This window comes from Macaca fascicularis, chromosome 15, assembly GCF_037993035.2.
Source record: "Macaca fascicularis isolate 582-1 chromosome 15, T2T-MFA8v1.1".
NCBI lineage: Eukaryota > Metazoa > Chordata > Mammalia > Primates > Cercopithecidae > Macaca > Macaca fascicularis.
In genome coordinates, this window is record NC_088389.1 from 6,623,252 (window position 1) to 6,644,830 (window position 21,579).

Below are 21,579 nucleotides of genomic sequence, written 5' to 3' on the forward strand. Positions count from 1 at the left end.
AGGAAATAAACCAGGCAGGAGACACAGGCCGTGCTTGGGAGGTCTGTGCGGGGTGTGGGTGGCACCTCTGGGCCTGTGAACCCCGTTCTGTGCTCTCGGCTTGCCCAACCTTGGCCCTCAGCCATGTGCTGTGCACTTTAGGTGAAATCTCAGTCCCTCGAGTGATGCGGGCATCTTTTCTCCCTGGCTTTGCCTCTCCTTAAATCACGGAGTCTCAGTGGGGATGGCGGGGTGGTTGGTGGTCCATGGAATTTGCCCTCCACTTCCCCATCCTTGTCCCGTCCTGTCTGGCCTGTTACCTGTGTCTGTGTCTCTTCAGAGCCTGCAAATGAGTGGAGGCCACGGCAGCCTCTCGCTGACCGGCCTCTCAACTTTTTTATTCATCAGAATCGTGTTAAATGCTGATTCCTAGGCACCCCATTAGACTGTCTACGCCTGCCTGGCATGGGTACTTTGGGGAAGGTACAGAGGGTTGCTGGGCTGTTCCAAGAGGGAATTTGCATTTGTAGAATGTCAGCTGTGGTCTTTCCAGCACTCTACTTTCCATGCACACATGGCATTAAACCTGGAAAACCTCTGGGTGCTGTGCTGGTGAGGAAGCCCCGGCTGGACGAGGGGCTGCTGGGGCTCGGACTTGATTCCTGGGCTGGGGGCTGTGGGCTTATTCTCTTCAGTGGGTCTGCTGATGGGATGCCCTGGGAAGTCCTGCTGTGCACTCGGGGAAGGTGCAGAGACACGCTCGGGAAATACAGACCATGGATTTAAAAATTCCTACCGGAATATCTTTTATGAGCAAAGTAATTTGCATCTAACTGTAGACAATCATTGCTTGAATAATTGATTTGTTTACCAAATTGGTCCTATGAACAGAATAACGTTTTCATTCATGCCTTGTCTATAACGTAAATAGGAGCTATTACTGCAACATAAATTAGCTTTAAATTTTGTATCAGATTGCAGTCCAGATTACAAACAGCTGCTTGATAATCTAATTGATAAAAGAGAGGAATTTAGTGCTTGGAACCCAGAGTGAAGGGAACAGAATTGCTTTGGTTTCTCAAAAGCGTGTGACTGAGGGGTGACCTGGGGTGAAGAGAAGTGGCTGGAGTCATTACACTGGAGGAGGTGATCTGCCCCCGCCTTTCTCAGCTGTCTTCTGGATAAAACAAAAGGGCGATAAACAGAAAAATTCAGCACTGAGTTCATCTATTCCCTGAGCTTCTCATATGGTCATTAATGTGACTGGGCTGTATCTGTGAAGCCTCCATACAGGCACAAAGGAATTAGGCTAGAGTAAGGTGGCCGGCGACCTCTAGCGTCTGTGCCACGTGTCATTTCCTGAAGCCCTTTTGGGTGAAATGACAGTCGCAATGTCTGTTCAGAGGAGTGTAATCTCACGTATGAGACACAGATTTTAAACGATGGCGATTTGAAACACCAAAGCCAGGAAGCTTGGTGGGAATGGCTGTCTTCCGAGTGGTTTTCTGTGCTGCCATGGACGAGGCGTGGATGTGTCATCCGTTGGTGAGATCCACTGATGAAGGAGCTAAGCAAACCCTGGGGGGAGGGGAGTGAAGCTACATGTCTTCTGGCATCCCTAGTAAATACGTTTTGTAAAACCTGTGAATTTGACCCTAACCCTGAGTGTTGAAGTCTGGTGCAGTGTCTTGAGCCCTCTTCTGCCTTGAGGGTGAGTGACTGTAAATGACTGATTCCTCAGTGATGAAAGTTCAAATTTAGCTTCCCTGAGGAAGCCGGACCTCAGTCACCCATGTCTCCATTAACACTGCGGGCCCTACACAGGTGGCTGCAAGTTTCCAGGCCCTCCTTGGAGACAGAGCTGTGCGGTGCTTGATGATTTGATAACATCAGCCACCTTCTGTCTAATCACGGTACAAATGATTCTCCTACAAGGAAACGGATCTAGTTTCTTCCCTGATCGTTGGAAGAAGCAGCCTGCCTAGGGACTGCACCGTCCTCTGCACTTTCACAGCGAAGCCTGTATCTGTCTCCGAGGAGTGTCATGTGTGTTGTGGGAATCGCGGGAATTGCCTCTTTAATTCTTTCTGCTTTTGAGGGCTCGGACAGCTCTGCCTGTTTCACCCGGGACGAGCAGCGGGTGGTCTCTGGCTGCTGTGGGACTAGGGCTTGGGGTGCATCGTCACATCCGGTGACCTGTCCAGGTGGGCATATTGTCTTGCCTGTTGGCTGAGGCAGCTGTGATGCCATGGGGGTCATGCTTGTATCAGGGCCAACCCAGTTCTTCCCGTGCACACTTCTGCTGCTGGAGTGCTCTTCCTTATGATGACGTGTTGAATTAGGGTGGAGAATGCAGAGAGGCTCTGGGCCACTCCTTCCCATTCTTACTCTCTGGAGCTGTGATGCCCGACAAGGGAGCCCATAGCCAGAGGCTCCTTTAAATTTAATTAGAATAAAGATTTGATAACATAGCGAAACACATTTGAAAAGAACTTCACAGATTAAATTCCGGATTCAGCCCTTCAGGCCCAGTGGCCACGTTTTGGGGCTCAGCAGCTGTAGGTGGCTGTTGTCTTTCTGTGTTGGCTCAGCAGACTGGGACGTTTCTGGTTCAGCAGGCAGTTCTCTTGAATGGCTCTGCCTGTGGTAAGGGCACCTTGGCTGGAGAGCCTCGTGGGGATCCCTTAGGCCTTTGGCTACAGCCAGGCTGCACGGTTCCTGTGCCCCGTGTCCTCTGCAGGCCCAGAGCTATCCCACCACAGAGTCAGCACTGCTAGACTTGGGTACTGTGTGCAGACAGCAGAGGGTCATGTCTGGGTCTTGCAGGGGCTGGGGTGACTGGCCTCCTTGGCCAGGAGCCCGTCTCCGAGTCTTCAGGGGAAATGCATCCACCCTCTACACTGTGCACCAGAGGAAAACTGTAGGCTTCTCTGTGGATGGTGAATTGAGATCATGCAGAGTGACTAGGCTTGGGCTCCTGACCAGCGTGAAACCTGATACCTTTAGGTGGAACCTGACATGCCTCCATGTGTACATGGCAAAAAGAATGCAGCGTTGTCAGCTTGAATCCAGATGTGCTCCCGTTTTGAGGTGGAAGGTTCTGGGAGTATTGGCCTTTGGTGATTCTCCTGCCATGGAAGACTTTGAAATGCAGGCACTGGTTTAGGATAACCCTGGTTTCCTGGTCCTGTATGTGGGCATCCCTGAATATCCCGTGCTGGAGGAAAGCAGGGCAGATGGGAGGGTGACAAGAGGTCAGGTGTTTCCAGCTCTGGGGAGTGATGCCATCAGACGGCTGAGATCAGGTGGCCGGGGAACAAAGCAGGGGTGCATGGAAATGTCATGTTTCCTGGGGCATGGGGAGGACCTGTTGAACTCTATTCCTGGGCAACAGTTCTTCCATTCTCAGGAATCTGTGCCATTGTAACTGAGTAGCAAATTCTAGAATTGCTCTAATTACTTACTGTTAAGTCCCCATCCCAATTACCATGAATTAGCAACAGTGATAACAGTTTGCCAGGTCAAACCTTGCTAAGAAAAACCAGTGGAACTAGTTTTAGTTGCCTCGAGTTCCCTCCAAATCGGATTCCTTAGCGGCTTATGTCCCCACAGCTGCTGCAGTTCTTCCTGGGCCTGGCAGGCACATTCCAGACATTGACATCTCAGGTCAGATGCAGGCGTGCATATTATAGAAAATCGCACTGTGCTGTGATTGGCTTGAGCTGACGTTCTCTAGGTGAGAGGCGGAGGCTGAGGACCTGTGAGGGACTGTCTTGAGTGTCCTCTCATTGACTTGGAGCAGATGCACATCTGTTCTTCAAAAGTTCTAATGGGATGAAATTAGAAATAGGAATTTTTAAAATTCATGTGTTACGAACTCTGTTCAGTGACTTCCTCTGAAATGAGAGACTATTTGCAGACGAGGCATTCAGACTGCAGCTCTCCTTAGAACTGTCCTAGACCTCGATGCCGTCCTTTGGCCTCTTCCTGGGTGTGGGGTGCTCTGCCTGAAGCAAAACCACGTGGTCTGTGCATCACTACTGCAACCAGCTCAACGTACACACCCACTGGGAGGGGAGCCAGATCACTTAACATTTTAAATGCATTTAACATTAAACCAGCAAGTCAGCCAGTGCTTTCTGTAACCAAGCTGCCTGGCTTATGGGAACCTGACACTTAATTTTTCAGAAGAGAATACTTGCTTCTGTGGAGTGTCAATATTTGTCTCATTTGTTGAGACTCTGCTCAAAGTGATGAACGTATGTAAATTAGGACCTTTTTGTGTAAATTGGGCCACAGAGCTCTCTAGGCACAGTCAGGGGAGTAAACGGCTGTGAAAGATGTCGCCTGATGTGAGCCGTGACCAGGCACTTTGGAACCTGGGATCCCATCTCCAGCCTTTCAAAGGACATAGAGGAATATAAAATGCAGATGGGAAAGTTCATATTTTGGGCATCTCTGTTCTTTTGAAATCAAAGTGCAAAGAAAAAGTTTTGCCTTGAGGTCTTACCCCATCCTTGTTTTTCTCCTGAGGTTTTAACATTTTCTTAACTGCTTTTTTCTCCCCCGATCCTTGGGGAACTTCTATCTTCATATCTTCTTAAAAGATATGGTTAAATTCAACACTGAAATTTAAAAACATGCATTCATATTATTTTTCTTTAAACTGATGTATCTGACATTGGTGAAGAACTAACTGGGCGTATTGGTGTATTTTTATTTTTTTGAGATAGTCTTGCTGTGTTGCCCAGGCTGGAATGCAGTGGCGCGATCTTGGCTCACTGCAGTCTCACCTCCTGGTTCACGCCATTCTCCTACCTCAGCCTCCGGAGTAGCTGGGATTATAAGTGCCTGACGCCATGGCTGGTTCATTTTTGTATTAGTAGAGATGGGGTTTCAACATGTTTGCCAGGCTGGTCTTGAACTCCTGACCTCATTTGATTCGCTCACCTTGGCCTCCCAAAGTGCTGGGATTACAGGCATGAGCCACCACACTTGGCCTGGGATATTCTTGATTGTAACTGTAATAGATCCCTTTAATAAAAACAAAACAGAACAACAACAACAACAAACAGCTGTCTGAAAAGTCCCAAAATTAAAGAGCTCACTTGGACAAGGATTTGGACACCAGTTGAATGGCCTAGTACAAACCATAGTTACATGGGCCACTCGGCCTGTTAGATCCTTAGGGTATTTGAAGTCGTGGGGATATTTGCATTTCTGCTTCTGGATATCCTGTCAGTATGAATTCGGCTAGTGTTTGAGAGCCAGGCTCAGATCCAGGAAAGCAAGAGCCCCTGCCCTCACGGCACTTCTCTTCTGTGTGTGTGTGTGTTAGGAAAATAGAAAGCATAAGATATTTTTTTCAATGAGCTGGGAAGATGGAAAAATAAGCTTAAGATGTTTACTTGTTCAGAAGAAGGGAAGTGCAAGGAATACTCAGCTTTGTTGCTGCTGAAGGAGGCCCCTGGCGGAGGATGTTTCAGAGGTGGGGTTTGTCTGAGAAAGGTGGCAAGAGGCAAATAGGATGCCCCATCTGTTTTGCCAGAGATGGGGAAGACCGTATCCCCAAAACAGCCTCAGCATTCTGGCAAAGGCTTTGGAAAACCAGCTAGGGTGTGGGACGTTGTTGGCTGCTGGGTAGAAGGAAAACATTGCTGGTCCTGAGGACTGTACTGTTCTTCCACTGCTATAAAGAACTACCTGAGGCTGGGTCATAAGGAAAAAAAGGTTTAATCGGCATACAGTTCTGTGGGCTGTACAGGTTTCTACATCTGGGGAAACTTAGAGTGGAAGGTGAAGGGGAGACAGGCATGTCTTCACATGGCTGGAAGGGGAGAGAGAGTGAAGAGAAAGGTGCCATGCACCTCCAAACAACCAGATCTCAGAACTATCATGAGGACAGCACTAGGGGGATTGTGCTAAACCATTAGAAACCACCCCCATGAGTCAGTCACCTCCCACCAGGGCTCACTTCCAACAAAGGGTTAGAGTTCATGAGATTTGGGTGGGAACACACAGCCACACCATGTCAGGCTTCCCATTCTTCTCCTGCACATGCTTCGCAAATGGTTCTGTCATTGGTTTTTGTTTTTGTTGATACATAATATGTGTACATATTTTCAGAGTGCATGTGATATCTTGATTCATCCCTATATTGATGAAATCTGTGTACTTGGGATGTCTTTCACTTTAAATATTTTCTTTTCCTTATGCTGGTAATGTTCAAGTTATTCTCTCCTAGCTGTTTTGAAATCCACAGTAGATGACCCACTGCCATCCCCCTGCTGATTTATCAATAGTAGGTCTTGTGCTCCCATTAGGCTGTGTGTTTGTGCCCGTTACGAGCCTCTGCCTATCCTGCTTATGAGTGGACTCTGCTGGGCCCTGTTGACCACCTCCTCTTGGCCTCCATGAGATCTGCTCTCAGCTCCTGCTTATGAGTGAGAACATGCTCCGTTTCTTTGCTTGGCTCGTTTGCTTAACGTAATGTCCTCCAGCTCCATCCATCCTGTCTCGGATGACAGGGATCTCAGGTGTATGGTGGAGTATTGCTCCTGTGAATGTTCGGGCCACTTTCCCTTCATCCCCTGTTGACGGGGACTCAGGTGATTCCAGATCTTGGCTGCTGTGGATGGTGCTGCATTGAAGCTGAGAGCAGTCACTGGCTTTATACTCGGGGGACGTGAGCCACTTTGATGTTCTCAAGCAGCCATTCCCCAAAGTCCTCCGTGGAATGCTGCATTCCTTTGTGCCCATGGTTTCCACTAGGACGAAGAGCTGGGAAGGGGCTTCGAGTGAACCCTTGGGTTTCTGTCTTTAATTGGTACCCAGCTGCACTGGCCAAGTGGGGGTCCCAGTGACCCTGGACACTACCTCACATAAGGTCCAAAGATGCAGTTAGGTTCTTTTTTTAACTTAAAAAACAAACAAACAAACCCTTTTGACCTGATTAAGCTATAGCGTTATCAGTTAGTGTTTTTCATATTGGAAAGGTGTATATTTTATTTTCTAAGAAGGAAAGAAATCCTGTTAAATACTCTAACTACAGATTAAATCATGTCAAGGAAAGAGGTACTATTTTGGGGGAAAATTATCCCTTCATGTCAATGATCAAGGAGAGGACTTAGATTGTTTAATTGAGTTAATTATGAAATCTTAAGTGGTTTTGAGAAGATGAGCTGTGGATGCTGCAAGACATGAGACTGATGGTGATTTAATGTGAGTCAGCCCTGACAGAATGTGGCTAATATTTAAAGATTGCTCCAGTGTTGCTTGATAGATTGTAAGTTAATGTAAAGATCTGTTTGATGCTTTTATTTTACAAACTATTATGGAGAAAAAGTTTGACAGCCAAGGAACCGCCTTCAACCAATTTCTTCCTACTTTCTATCACTAGAAAAATTTGTCCTGTTAATTCCAGAATTTACTTTTGAAAAGTTCCTGTAAGGAGAGCAGAGGTATTGGTGATTGAATAGTGACTTGAATTTAGGTGAAGATCGTTAAATATTTCATAGTCATGTTTGTCTTGGTGGTTTTAGCAATTTTATATTAAATTTAGAACTGCGAGTGAAACCAAATGTGTTCTTTTGCTTTTGTGATACTCCTTTGTATGACTATACTGGTAAAGAATGATAAAATGTGTATCGGGTATTTTTTCTGTGTAGATATTAGGATTTTGAGGGGAACAAAGTAATCATTCTTCTAATAGACATTGTGCTGCGTGTTGGGTCCTTTGTATATTAGTTGAATCACTATAATGAGGACAACTTGAAAGTTTGTTTCTATACAAGATCTTTTATAGCTGACTTGTGTTACGCAAAATCCTTCATCCTCTAAGAAGACTAAGCAATGGGTTGGAGGAGAGGTTTAATCACCCATTAGGTTTATTCTAAATGCCCAGAATTGAAAGCAAGTACGAATTATGTTTTTGAAGTGTGGTGTGTGTGTGTGGTGGACTCCTTTTTAGGTCATGGGAGGGAGGTAAAGCAAAGATCAGATTTGCTGATAAACATTTGTGCATATGCTAGTGGAGAAGTCAGATGACTTGGCTGCACCTGCGTACTCTGATTTTGGTTTTGTTAGTGTCTGTAGCTACAAGCCACAGCCGCCTCTGGGACTCACCCTGAGGGGCTGTGATGAGGGTTATTACAGAGTTGTGTGTCTTAGCGAATGGCACAAACGGTCTTGTGGGCCTACTTTGGCTTTGTTTGAATCTGTAGATTGTTAAACTAAGTTTAACATTTTGAGGATTATAAATTGTGATTCTTGTCTAAGAAGAGGTTTCTGTTGTCTCTGAAGACAGGAGCCACAATACAGGTGGTCCCTGGCTCCCAATGGTTACATTTGTGATTTTTTTTTTTCAACCTTGTGATGGTGTGAACTAGTCACACTCAGTGCATTGTTCGGCCTGAGATGGGCTGCCTCTGGATGAACCCATTGTAAGTTGAAACTATTATGTCAAATGCACTTTCTATTTAGGATATTTTCAGCTTACGCTGGGTTTATTGGAACAGTTTCATCCCACGGTAAGTCAGGGAGCATATATGCCCATAAAAGTAGAGAGAATCTCATAGATACCATGAGATATAATGTCTCTGATGTTATAGAGATACGATGAAAACAATCAAGTGGGACTTGGAAGCCTTGGAGGGACCCACATGGGCGGCTCCTGGAATGCAAACGTGAGCGCCACTGGCTTCTGGATGTGACATCTGTGCCTTCTGCTTAGCCCAGTGGGTTATTGGCTGCTCCTGAGGGCAGAGAGGTCCAGCGTTCCTGTGTTTAGGTGTTTGAGCTGCCTTAAGAGGCTAGGTCAATTCTCACTGGTGTCTTCAGGGCTTTAGGGCTTCTGAACAAGCAGGAGGAAGGACGACTTTGTAGAGCTTTGGAAATCTCAACGGACTTCAGGGCCATCCCCCTTGGCAGGAGAGAGCTCCACTGGAGGTGAGCAGGGTGCCATGCGTGCCTGTGCTGGGCCCAGACGTGTACGGACGTTGTGAGGGCCACAGGACGCAGATCGGTCTTGGTTCACAACTGGTGTCAATGGCCACGCAGCATTTCTGCCAGGTACATGACTGCGGGGACTTGGGTTTTGGGGTGTGCGTCCTGGTTGCCTAGTTGCTTGGAAAACCCCTATTCAGACCCCAGCCTGAGTCACCGTGACAGGCCTCCCGCTTCACACGCCACACGGAAGCCGTGGCGACGGTCACTGACGCCCACCAGCTGTCAGATGTGCGTATGTATCTTCCCTGGTCTCGTGATGTGTCTTGTTTTGAGGTTATAGTAAACGTTGTTTAAGAGGGGTTTTGGATTTTTTATGTTGTTTGCAAGGAGGCAGCAGGGAGTGCTTGAGCAGTGAGATCCACTTCCCAACCAATGCAATTTCAGATCACAGCAGGTAATTAGGGCAGCGGAGCTGTGGGATCACCTACCCAACCAATGAGAATTCAGATCACAGCAGGTACTTACGGCAGCCGGGTGGGTGGCAGAACCCTGAACTGTGGCTGTTTCTGGTGTCTTGCCCCGGACAGAGCGTGCTGGGGCCTCCGTGGTCCTCTGTGGGGTGGGTGGAGCACATGAGCTGGGTGCTGCTGGGCTGTGACTGGCTCCCCAGTCCGGGGTTTATGCAAGACTCGTTCTTAAGACAACTTGGAACCCAGAAAGCAACATGAGGAGAACGGGTTTGTGCGTTTCTGGATCCTTGGTGCTTCCCAGTCTCAGACGCTGTGCAGGCTCTGAGGGGTCTCGCCGGGAAAACTTGAACAGTTGGCCCCCGGGGTGGAGTGGGGCTGCAGCGGGTCTTGCAGAAACTGGAAGTGGGGGAGAGTGTGGCAAGCAGGACCTTTCAAATGGGCCCAGCAGGCTGCATCTGTGGAAATGGTGCCACCTAAAGCAGGGCTGTGGCCAGCAGGACCTGAAAGGCTACAGCAGGCTCTGTTTCTGCTGTCTTGAGAGAGTCTCTGCATGGTTTTCCTTGGTCTTTGTCTATTTGGAGGACGCTTCCCCCTTTCTTGGGCTTACCAAGCCTTCTGAGCTGCCTTGTTGAGTATGGCAAAGCCCTGAGAAGGCATTTTTATCGCATAATTATGTTATCCTGGTGGCTGGATAAATGACCTGCAAATGTGGGTGACTCAGTAGCTCTGAGGGTGCTCAATATCCAAGACAGGTGGGAAGAGAATGTTCAGGCAGGTGTCAGAGAATCTGTTCTCTGCTTCACACTGGGGCCCTGGTTTGCTGACAGTCTTCACACTCGATCCAAAATGGGGATAATGAAGTCTCACGGATTCGGCTTCAGCTGAGAGCTGCCTCCAGCACAGTCTTGTGTGAGTAAGAGTTTATAGGTTTGGTGCAAAGGGCGGGCGTCAGTTGATCTTATTTGTGGTGGTGCTTATGGTGGCTTTTCCATAAGGAATTTAGAGTTTATTAGCTTTGGCAAGGGAATCCTGAGTGATAAAGTGGAAGAATGCTTCAGGAAATTCTGGAACCTGCAGTGAGTTTGGAATCTGTATGAAATTGAGATTTAGATTCTCACGATTTCCTAATGCTACCCCGAAACCCAGTAGTTGAGACAGTCGTAGAGCTTCAGTTGTGCTGCCCCGGTTCCCCATTTTAAAAGGAACATGTTGCTTTCATCTAGAATGTTCTGAGCTCTGAGTGCTGCCAGCGGAGTTTCCAGCTCTCTGCATCAGAGGGGAAGCCAGGACTGCGCTCACGGTGTCGCGGCAGCTGGGAGCTGAACCTGGACCTCAGGCACGTGTGATGCTGACCATTTTCTGTAAACTCCAAGGGTGCAGTGGTCTCTTTGGCACTGTACAGTCTTCTGAAGCTTTTGATGTGTCTGTACTTTATAGATTTTTCAGAAGTAGAAGGCCTTTTCCCACACCCTTGGGCTGAGTTTTGTCAGAGGCTGGTGTGTGGGAAGCACCACACCCACATTCTGACAGCGAAGACTCTGGTGCCCAAACGAGGTCAGAGTGGAAATTTGTTTTTCCTTCCCTCCAGTCTGGTCCAGCTGCTCCCTGCTTGGCCAGAAGAAAATCATGCTTATCCAAGTCATAGGCAAACCGCCGAAGTCAAACATTTGTCTTTTTTCTTTAATATACCCATTTAGTTTTTATGGGATGATAGATGGAGAAGTGTTTTTTAGGGGAAAATTAATTTCTTTAATTACAGAGAACTTTTTGGACAAAAACTGTAATCCAGAAGCTATTGTGTAATAAGATCTAGTTAAATACTACAGATGAAAGCTCTTTATCTTTGATCTTAAACTTGGGCCTGGTATGCATGTCCGCACGCTCGTGCTCATGACGCCAGGCTCAGCTGTGAACTACAGGCACGGTACAGACTTTCTGGTTGCTTTTTTGAAAGTCTTACTGCTTGGCCTCTCGGACTCAAATGTTGAGTTAGGTTGATTCTGTTCAGAATGTTCATCCCTCCATCTAGGGTCCAGTCATCTTTCAGGAAGGAACCGTCTTCCTCATCTTTGTCCCCTACAGTATTGTATATTTAATAGTTAAATATTTATAGGTTACGTGGGTGACTGATCTGTTCATTAGGAGGAAAACAATGCCAATTTTTACATCATTATCATGGACTTGTTAAATGACTGTTAGTATAATGAAGTTTCCATGGCAAAAGAGGCTTTGCAGATGTGACTGTAACGGACAGTGGGATGGGGGAGGACCCTGGGTTGTCCAGGTGGGGTCTAGCGTCCTCATATGTGCATTGATGGGAGGGAGTACGAGAGTCTGCCTCAGAGGAGGAGACCTGAGGATGAGATAAAGGCCAGAGGGCTGTGGGGCTGAGGGCGGGGGTGGGGTAGGGGCCGGAGGGGCATGGGCCAAGGGTGGGGCAGGGGCTGGAGGGGTGCAGGGCTGAGGCCGGGGCAGTGGTCAGAGGGGTGTGGGGCTGTGAACCAAGCTGCATGGTGGGCTCTATGAATTGGGAGACTCCAGGCAGGAGCACAACCTACTGACCCCTTGACTTCAGCCCTGGGACTCCTGACTTCCAGGGCTGAGAGGAGGTTTGCGTTTGTGGTAATTTGTTGCAGCAGCAATAGGAAGTTAATGCAGTGTATCTGTTCTTCACCTCCAAACCTTTGAAAAGTAACCCTGTTGTATCGGCCTTTTGTGTGCCCTAAATTCTAATGAGATGGTTTGTAGGAAATAACGGACACAAACGGTGGCAGAACACAAAGTTGGACAGAAGCAGTGTCTTCTGTGGTTCTGTAGTTTGGGTCTGTGAAGTTAGATTTCGGTCAGAGAGTGTGTGGTCTTGTTCAGTGTATACCTGGAGTACTTGTTCAGAGCTCCTGGGGGAGTGGTCTTTAACACTGTTAGCATTAAAACTTCAAGCACATCAGGGCCAGAGTTCCTGAGTCAGTGTTAGGCGACCTTTGAATAAGAGTTGGCATGTAGAATCTGCCCACTTTACTAGCATGAAGCAGCAAATTTTTTTTTTTTTTTTTGAGATCGAGTCTCCTTCTGTCACCCAGACTGGAGTACAGTGGCTCGGCCTCGGCTCACTGCAACCTCCGCCGCCTGTACTCAAGTGATTCTCCTGCTTCAACCTCCAAATTGCATGATTTATTTTTCTGTTTTATATACTTAGTATATGACAACTCTGCAAACTTTATCAATACAAATGACATGCCAGAACTTATGAGAATCCAGCATTTTCCCATGCAAATTAGTAGTGATGTGGAATTCCTGGGCTGGTTTGGTTTTATAAGACGTAGGGGCAGATTCTTTGCCTAATTTCTGTGGAGCTAACAATTGTTAATCACCCAACACTCTTACCTCCCCCAACAGCTCAGGTGAGGGGGTTACCCCCACTGTCATGATGAGAGGCAGGAGACTGAGGCTTAGGTGAGCAGGTGACACATTACTGTCCAGCCCCACCCACCCCGTAGTTTCCTGCCATGGCTCAGCTATCTTCCTACGAGAAAGGACAGACACCCTGGTGCTGGGTAGAATTCCTTGTGAACCCCTTTGCATCCTCCAGGGAGTTCTTGCTTTACGGTGGTGGCTCATGGGGAGGCCTCTGGCCCACTGAGAAAGTGACTCATGTTGTAACATTACTGTCTCTCTGTCCGGCTGCTGTCGATTGGGTGATTTGTAAAGAGACATGTATTGCTCAGAGCTCTGGAGGCTGAAAAGTCCAAGGTCAAGGCAGTCCAAAGTCAAGGCACCTGCACATCTGGTGTTCCAGGGCCTGTGGCATCCAGACGGCAGCATCTCACCGGGTCTTGCATGGCAGCAGGCGTCTCATCGGGACTCATATGGTGGAGGAGCAGGAGGGCTCCTCCATCTCCCAACAAGGACACCAACCCCAGTCCTGAGAGCAGGACATCCCAAAGGTCCCACCTCTTAATGTATCCCATCGGAGATGGTTTCAGCATGAGGTTTTGGGGACATTCAGGCCAAAGCCATTGCTCTGCCACGGTGTTAGGGCTGCATGGCATCATTACTGCAGCAGAGCCACAGCCTTCTCATGTGCATTTGCTGCAGGAGGAAGACGCAGGTGCCTGTGCATGTTGGGGTTCAGTGCAAGAAGTTGAAACCCTCTGGGAATCTTAGCAGGAGGAACTTAAGGCTTTGAGAACTGACACCTTAGGACTGTACTTTTCTTCAGACTGTAAAAACCTTGGTGTGTGATAATACTGAACATTTCCTGAGCCCTGTGATCCTGTAAAACAGTGGTGGTTAAGACATTCCCCCTCCCCACAACTAGGCCCCCACTTTTACTGCAAGAAGCCCCTTCCCATGTGGCTTAGGCTGACTGGCGGATGACCATTTACCGAGGAGAAGGCCAGACACAGGCCTTCAAACCCCCCATCTCTGCCTTATAAGTGATTAGCTAAACTGTCTGTTCCCACTGATCAATCACCTCCCACCTTGAAATGGTTCTTCGTGGTGCAGTTGCGCCTAGGGGGGGTGGACTTGTCTTTGACTGTTGCCTTCCACAGAGGACGGTTAGGGTGGGCAGGAAAGAATTCTCTGCTACACGTCTGCATTCCAGGCTGTTTCCAGAAGTGGGAATTCTTGTGCCCTGGAGTCTGGGAATGGATTTCTAGTGTCCCAGCTTCAGGTGGAGTTGAAATTGAGTGAGACAACCCGCCACACCCATCTGGAGCCAGGAACTAGAGCCATTTTTAAAGTGGCAGTTTCTCCATAAGATTACCCAAAAAATGCGCTCAGCACGTTTCTTTCTTTCTCATATGCATTTGGCCATCTAAAATGGGAATGGTGGTTTTTTGAAGCATGGATGTAGTTTTAAATTTTGAGTATTGTAAACCTTAATGTAGCTTCTTAAAATGTTTGCCTGATTATTTGGAGATTTACTAAACCTTTGGAGTGGTAATCATGAATTGATCTATATGACTTTGCTTTCTATGATGCAATGAAAGTACTCTAATGAAAACCTCTGCAGTTGGGTCAGCAGGCGATTGGCCAAAACAAATTCTGCTTTTTGGGTTTCTTTAACCAAACAAGGGAGTAGAGTGTAGGCCGAAGTGGCAAATTCATTTCAGAGCACGCCAGAGCCCTCAGTGATTGAGCAGCCTTCTCAGGTGAACGTGTAATGTGCCGTGAGTCTTGGCAACCCTGGCTACTGATGTGTGCACGTGACATCACAGAGGCACACCTAGGAAGATGTGGTTTCTGTAACAAGCTTTGGAAAACCAAAGTTCAACTTAATTATCCAACTTTGTTATAGAAAAAGCTTAGATCAGATGGCCAAAGACCTGATTGTTTCATGGTTGAGACATGGTTATAAAATTGCCCTTACTTGGTGCCAATCGGTGTTGGTCCACAGTGATACTCCTCCAACCTCACTGAATAGTTTGGAGACTGATATGAGACTGTGAAAATCTCCTTAAGGTGAAAAGGGCTCTGGGGCACCCAGGAATATCCGCACACCTGTGGCCATTCCCCTATAAGGTGGAAAGGATGGCTGGGTCACGCGGGAGCATCCGCACACACATGGCCGTCCTCTTTAAGGTGGAAAGGGCTGCTGGGGTGCCCCGCAATATCTGCTCACCCGCGGCCATTGTTCCTGTCCCCCTTTCTGCTCAATCACCTCTGTGTTCCCGCATTCAGGATTTGGGACAGCTCATCCCCTGGGCTGGTGAGGAAGGAGTGGGAGGTTGTTCTGAGGCTCTGTCACTGTCTGCCCTGTCATGAGCTGGGGAATGCAGTGGCAGTGACCCTGGAGGAGTCTGGTCAGTGAGGGCTCTGGCAGGAAATGCTGAGGCTTGAGGTGGCTCTGCCAGTTGTAACCAAATGTCTTCCCTCTTATTTCCATGATTCCTTCTAGTTCTGCACCTTGCACTGCAGAGTCTCTGTGTGTGTATAAATATACATGAGTTACGATACGGGTGTCTCTTTCCCCTCTGTCTGGGGCTGGGCCCAGGGAGTGAAGTGCAAGACCCCCTTACTGCTGGATGCCCACCAGCACGAGGCACTGCCTACCCTGCTAACGAATGCCTCCAGCGAGTCCTGGAAGCCTCCTTCTGAGCACCTGGCCTGTTGAGGGTGTATACGGGAGACAACTGAGCTCCCTTTGCCCCACCCTGAGCAGAGACTGGGGAGGCGGCGGCAGCACTGACCCCATGGTGCATCCTTGGTGCATGGAGGTAAGTGTGTTCATGCTTAAAACACAGCTCATCCTCTCAAAAGCAGGGTGACAACCACATTTACTTCTGGAATCTTAAAAAAGGGCCCGTCTCTTTGAGAGAAGAACGTGGTATGTATTTGTGTACCTCCATTGTTTTCTTTGAGACAGTTTCCCTCTGTCACCCAGGCTGGAGTGCGATGGTGCGATCTCACTGCAAGCTCCGCCTCCCGGGTTCATGCCATTCTCCAACCTCAGCCTCCCAAGTAGCTGGGACTACAGGCACCCGCCACCACCCCTGGCTAATTGTTTGTATTTTTAGTAGAGACGGGGTTTCACCGTGTTAGCCAGGATGGTCTCGGTTTCCTGACCTCGTGATCTGCCCACCTCGGCCTCCCAAAGTGCTGGGATTATAGGTGTGAGCCACTGCGCCGGGCCGTATGTGTGTACCTATTTACAAGTCTTGCCCGACCTTTGCATTGAAAAATTATTGAAAAACTTAAGGATGTAACTGACAAGAACTTTATAGGTTTCTCCAAGGAAAAATTTGGAAAAGTTAAGTGAACCCATAGTGTGTTTTACTTCTATGAGTCCCATACTTGGATTTTTAAATGTGGGCAAAACATCTGTATGTTCTTCAGCCTGATTTCCGTGGAATCGTGAATGAAACGTGCTGAAGTTGCCGTGCGGATTTTGTTATGTGGCGGTGACAAGTGGGGCTGGTCATTAAACAACTGGAGGGATCCCTGTCCTTTCTGTGCTCCTGTTGGACACTAGGCACGTGCTTGGGTGTTTTCTGTGCGTGTGGACAAGATGAGGACAATTTCCAGATTCACATGGTGGTATCTTCTCCCTTTTCTGTTAAAACGTGTCTTCTGCTGCTTCTACATAGACCAAGTGTTTCTTTCTCTTGCCTGTCTATATAAACACTGTTTAACAAAAACTGTATTGTAGACATGTGAAGCTGAATTCCACATGATCAAGCAGATAGAGATGACTGAGTATACTGTTTTGTGGAAGGAAGGTTTAAAATGATTTTTAGCTTTTTCCCTGAAATAGGGAATAATTTTAACTTTTCCCCTGAGATAGGGAATAATGCAATGGGAAAATAATTAAATTTTCCCATGTAATTGTTAGATTATATTTAATTATTAGATTATTCATGTATTGCAAGGGAAAAAGGAACTAGATCACCCCATGTACCCAAATGAAAATTTAAAGGGTATGGGCGAGTTCATTTGAACTCCTTTAATTTGTTTTAGTTTGTTTGTTTTTGAGAGTCTCACTCTGTTTCTCAGGCTGGGTGCAGTAGTGCAATGACAGCTCACTGCAACCCCAACCTTCTAGGCTGCAGGTTCAGGAGTGGTCAGAGGAGGCCAGAGGAGGCCCTTGTGATGCGAAGCTAAACGTTTAATGATGGCGCTGCTGAGTGCATGAGCCGCGTCAGCCCAAGAGTCTGGGTAGGAGGGAACGGCGGGGTGGAGAGAAGACTGGACAGATAGGTGCTTTCCTCGGCCCCTGGAAGCACGGTCAGGTCCATGCTCAGACGTCCTGGTTTCTCCCACATTGCCATAAATAGCAAGGGAAGGACTCGGGGCACCCAGGGACCTCAGGGGTATAAGCTGTGTCCTCGCGTGGCCCCAGCTGTGGCCAGTGATGTTGTTCTCTTTAACCTCATGCTTATTTTCTATAAAAACACAAAGGGACAGAAGTAGTTCAAGGGCCTCTAAACACTTACGTAATTGTTAATAGGCCTACTTTTATGCTTTCTTATGTATTAAGAGCAAATCATGAAACAAACTCATTTCTGTTTGAAGAAATCTTTACGGTTCTCATTTTTGTGGCAAGCAACATTGATTCTTTGCTTAGTGAGCGTTAGTGCCCTCCTGCCCAGTGCGGTTGCCTGGCGTGTCCTCGCACACACCTCTGTCCATTGGTCTCCGTTCACCTTTCCGCCTAGAATTGTAGGAGGGGCACTGGGATCTTAGGGCTAGAAAGAAACTCTGAAGACCACTTTTAGGGGCGGCTTTTAGTCAGGGCTCTCCAGAGAGACAGCCAGCCGGGTGTGCGTGTGTCTCCAGGGGGAGGGCTGCTGCAGGGGCTACAGAGTCCAAGAAGCCCCAGGACCCACAGCCTGCAAGCTAGAGTCCTGGGAGGGTGTGGCTTGAAGACTTGAGAAGCGGAGGGTGCAGATCCCACCCGGGTCTGAGGAGCTGAGACCCAGTAGCACAGGCTGCAGAAGACAGATGTCACTGGCCTATCAGCCAGACAGGTGGAGTGAACTCAGTTTTCCCCACCTTGCTGTTTTACTCGGGCCCTGGGTGGATAGGGTGGTGTCCCCCACACCGGCGAGGATGGGTCTCCACTCAGTCCAGAGGCAAACATGCATCTCACCCAGAAATAATACAGAACCAGCCATCTGGGCACCCCGGGCACGCTCAGGTTGATGCACAAAACCAACGCCACGCGTGGCCCTGACGTCTGCGTGTTCACATCACTCCACGCACATTGCTCGGTCATCGTCTCTGTGAGTTTGTAAGGTCGTTGTGTGGTTCTGGGGCTCTTTGTCCCGGATGGTGGTGGTGGTGATGACAGGCTCCCCATTGCCCCAGCTCAGGTATGGAAGGTGATGGCACCAACGGCTCCTTGTTTCTCAGACACTGGAGCGGGTGCTCTGTGCAGCCAGTTCCAGCTGCAGCAGCATCTGTTTCCTATGCCGATTCCATTCGGAGTGTGTGCCTCCCTTCTGTTGCGGGTGTAGACTTCTTTCAGGGAAGAACTGTGTCCTGTTCGCCTATATCTCCTGTGGTGTATCTCATGGCTGAATAAGTAGCTATAGTATACCTTGGTGGCTGAATGATAGGTTCATTGGAAGGAAAACTTGATACTTTTTTTTTTCTTTTTGGGATGGAGTTTTACACTCAACGCCCAGGCTGAAGTGCAATGGCACGATCTTGGCTCATTGTAAACTCTCCCTCCCGGGTTCGTGATTCTCCTCCCTCAGCCTCCCAAGTAACTGGGGTTACAGACGTCTGCCACCTTGCCTGGCTAATTTTCGTGTTTTCGTTAGAGACGGGGTTTCACCATGTTGGCCAGGCTGGTCTTAAACTCTCGACCTCAGGGGATGCACCCACCTCGGCTAACCAAAGTTCTGGGATTACGGCCATGAGCCACCACACCCAAGAACTTAATACCATTTTTTTTTAAAATCATAATGGGCTTGTTAAATGCTTACGTTAATGTTTATTTTTAAAAATGTTATCTGTGACCTTTCAGCTTTTCATAGCACTTCTCGTGTGAATATTTTAAAAAGGCCCTTTACTCGTGGGGGAGAAGCAGTTATCCCTTTCAGCAGAGGGAGATGGAGGAACAGGCCCTGGTGGGTCTGAGCACAGGCAGTCACCCCAACCTTGGTGATTGCTTAGGTCTGTTCTCCGTTCACCGTAGCGCATCCACTCTCATTGTCAGCTTAAAAATAAGCTTTTTCCTATTTCTAATCAGAACAGTTAGTTTGTTAACCATCACGTTAAGGTATCGAGAATGATGGCTTTCAGGCCTCAGATATGACACAAGTAGTAAATGCAGCTGACCCTGAACAACATGGGTTTTGAGCTTCGAAGGATCACTTATGTTAATTATTTTCCAACCAAACCCTTACTGAAAAAACCTGGCTTTGTGGAGGGCTGACGTTTCCTACATGCGGTTCCATAGGGTGGCCGCGGAGTCCTGTGGATACGTAGATTTGGGTAAACTCGGGGGGTGTTCTGAAATCCATGTCCCTGTGTATACAGAGGGACAACTGCAGCTTTTTAAAAGTTTGTGTCCTGCCTTGTCCTAAAAAGGCTCCAAGGTGGATGCAAAATTATTTCATCCTTTTGGTTTTCTTGGTGGGATATTGATGTTTATTCTTCAGTGTCTAAAATCCTGAGTGAACAGAGTTAGTGCTTCAGGAATAAAGCCAGTCTGGAAACACATATTGAGATATCCACCTTTTCTTCATGGTTTCACTAAAGGCCATGATCCTATTTTATTCGGTTGAACTGTAGGAAACTGCCAATATTTGCTGTTTTTGGCCTACAAAATGGCAAGTTCGTACGATATTAAAAACAAAGGCTCCCTGGTTGGGGAAAATAGGACTCGGTGAGAACCTGAAGTTGTGTGTCATGGCCTCTGAGTCACAGGTAAATAAACCTGCGTGAGGGGAAGTTGGCTGTACAGTATTTTCCCTCTGTTTTGAGACTGTCAGAAAAAGGAAAGTTCCATTGTGTTGGGTCCCTTTTCCTCACCTTTGCTGCAGAGGGGACTTGCCATTATTCCTCTTGTTTCCAGTGCCCAGGAGGCTGATGCCACATAGAAGACCTGCAGGTCGGTGCATGTGAAACAGGCAACGGACACGCTGTGCACCTTGGGACGCATCTGAGAAGAGCGTGCTTGCAACAGGTCTGAGGTGAGGGAGTGTTCCATCTCCTCTCCCTTCTCTGGCTTTGCAGGCCTTTGAAGTTGGTCCTGGAAAGTGAAATTAGTTAATGCTGATTAGCTCCAGGTCAAAGCCTGGGGGCCGAAGAGACCCGCCCTTCACTCCGGGTGTGAAGCATTGGGCCTTCCCATCAGGAGGCAGCTGGGACTCGAGAAAGCCCCACATGCCCTCCAGTTCCCTTATGTTGAAATTTTTTGTACTCGGCCATGCCAGGTCATTTAGGAGGTAAATGGGGTGTTCACATGGGGGTGTGCAGTATTCTTAGGTGTCAGGTGTGAGAGTTTGTAGAAGCTGTGCGGATAGGAAAGGGCCTGGCAGGGAGTGCTGTTTACACGGAGCCAATTTAACGCGAGGTCTGTGCTCTGCCTGGGTCCGTGTCTGACCGGTGTCTCCCAATCTGCAACAGGACGTTGATGTGACTCGGTGCCATCGTCCCACTCTGTGTAGACGTCTGAGGATCTGTGCGCGGCTGCTCTGTGAGAATGAGTTGTGATAATGAACTGAGAAACAGTGAACAAACCCTGAATTGGTTAGCACTGGTTCCACGGCCACTTCTGCCGTGGTTGGGGTCATTCATAATAAAGTGTGCTGGACTCCTATGCAGAGCTCGGAATTTCAGAGGCCCTTCAACTCGGCAGCTAACCAGTCGCTTCCTTCAGAAGACATTTGAGTCCCCTTTACCTACCAGGGTGACCCTGGGAGTTTGAAGATGAGTGAGACAAGCCCTCCCTGTCTTGTGGATTTTACTGTCCAGAGGGGAGACAGATGTGGATGGTGAAGGGGGCCCTATCAGAGGTCAGCGCACGTCAGTTTGATTTCTTCAGCACTTGCTGTGTTCAGGCGGTGCCCCGGGCCACGTGCAGAGCATCTGGGGACACTTCCCATGGCATCCCAGGCACAGCTAGCATCTGCGCCATCTTCATACTTGGCCTGAGTTTTGGGGAAGTACCGAGGATGGCTTCTGCCCTTGCTGGAGAGAGTTGGAAGTCAGGGCAGCCCTCCACAAGGAGATGATCGCCAGCTGATTCCTCAAGAAAGAGAGGTGGTCCCCACATGGGCAGAGCAGGGCAGCATGCGCAGACCTGGGTGTGGGGTCTGAGGCATGTGCATCTGAGTGGTGTCTGCTGGGAGACAGCAGGGGTGAGGTGTGAAGGCAGTTGGAATTTACAGGATAAATGATCACTAAGGCGATGCTGGCAAAACATAAAATCGGGACTCTCTGGGGTAAACGTGGACTTAGGGTGACCCTGGGCATGGGTATTTTCAGGCTCTGAAGGCAGAGATTTAGGAAATTGGGGCAGAGCTGAGCCCCAGATGAGGATGAAGACCACCCTTGGGATGTTGAATGAGACATGGGTGGAAACCCAGTGAATGTTGTGGGGTCAGTCCAGCAGGAAGGCAGCAGAGGAGACCCGTGTCCTCAAAGGCCCCGTGGGGCCTGCCTCTCAAAGTATTGGGATTACAGGCACGAGGCACCGCTCCCTGCCGATACTTTTAAAATTTCTAAG

General features: G+C 48.3%; 1 protein-coding gene across 1 annotated transcript in view; it reads left to right on the forward strand.

Annotated features, from left to right (window-relative positions):
- The window catches only part of LOC141408706 (uncharacterized), a 136,961-nt gene that overhangs the window by 64,021 nt on the left and 51,361 nt on the right, over window positions 1-21,579 (forward strand). Inside the window, exon 6 of the mRNA XM_074018074.1 lies at window positions 19,924-20,041. Coding sequence (XP_073874175.1) covers window positions 19,924-19,973 — 50 coding nt within the window. The 3' untranslated portion in view covers window positions 19,974-20,041. The remainder of the gene's footprint in view (window positions 1-19,923; window positions 20,042-21,579) is intronic.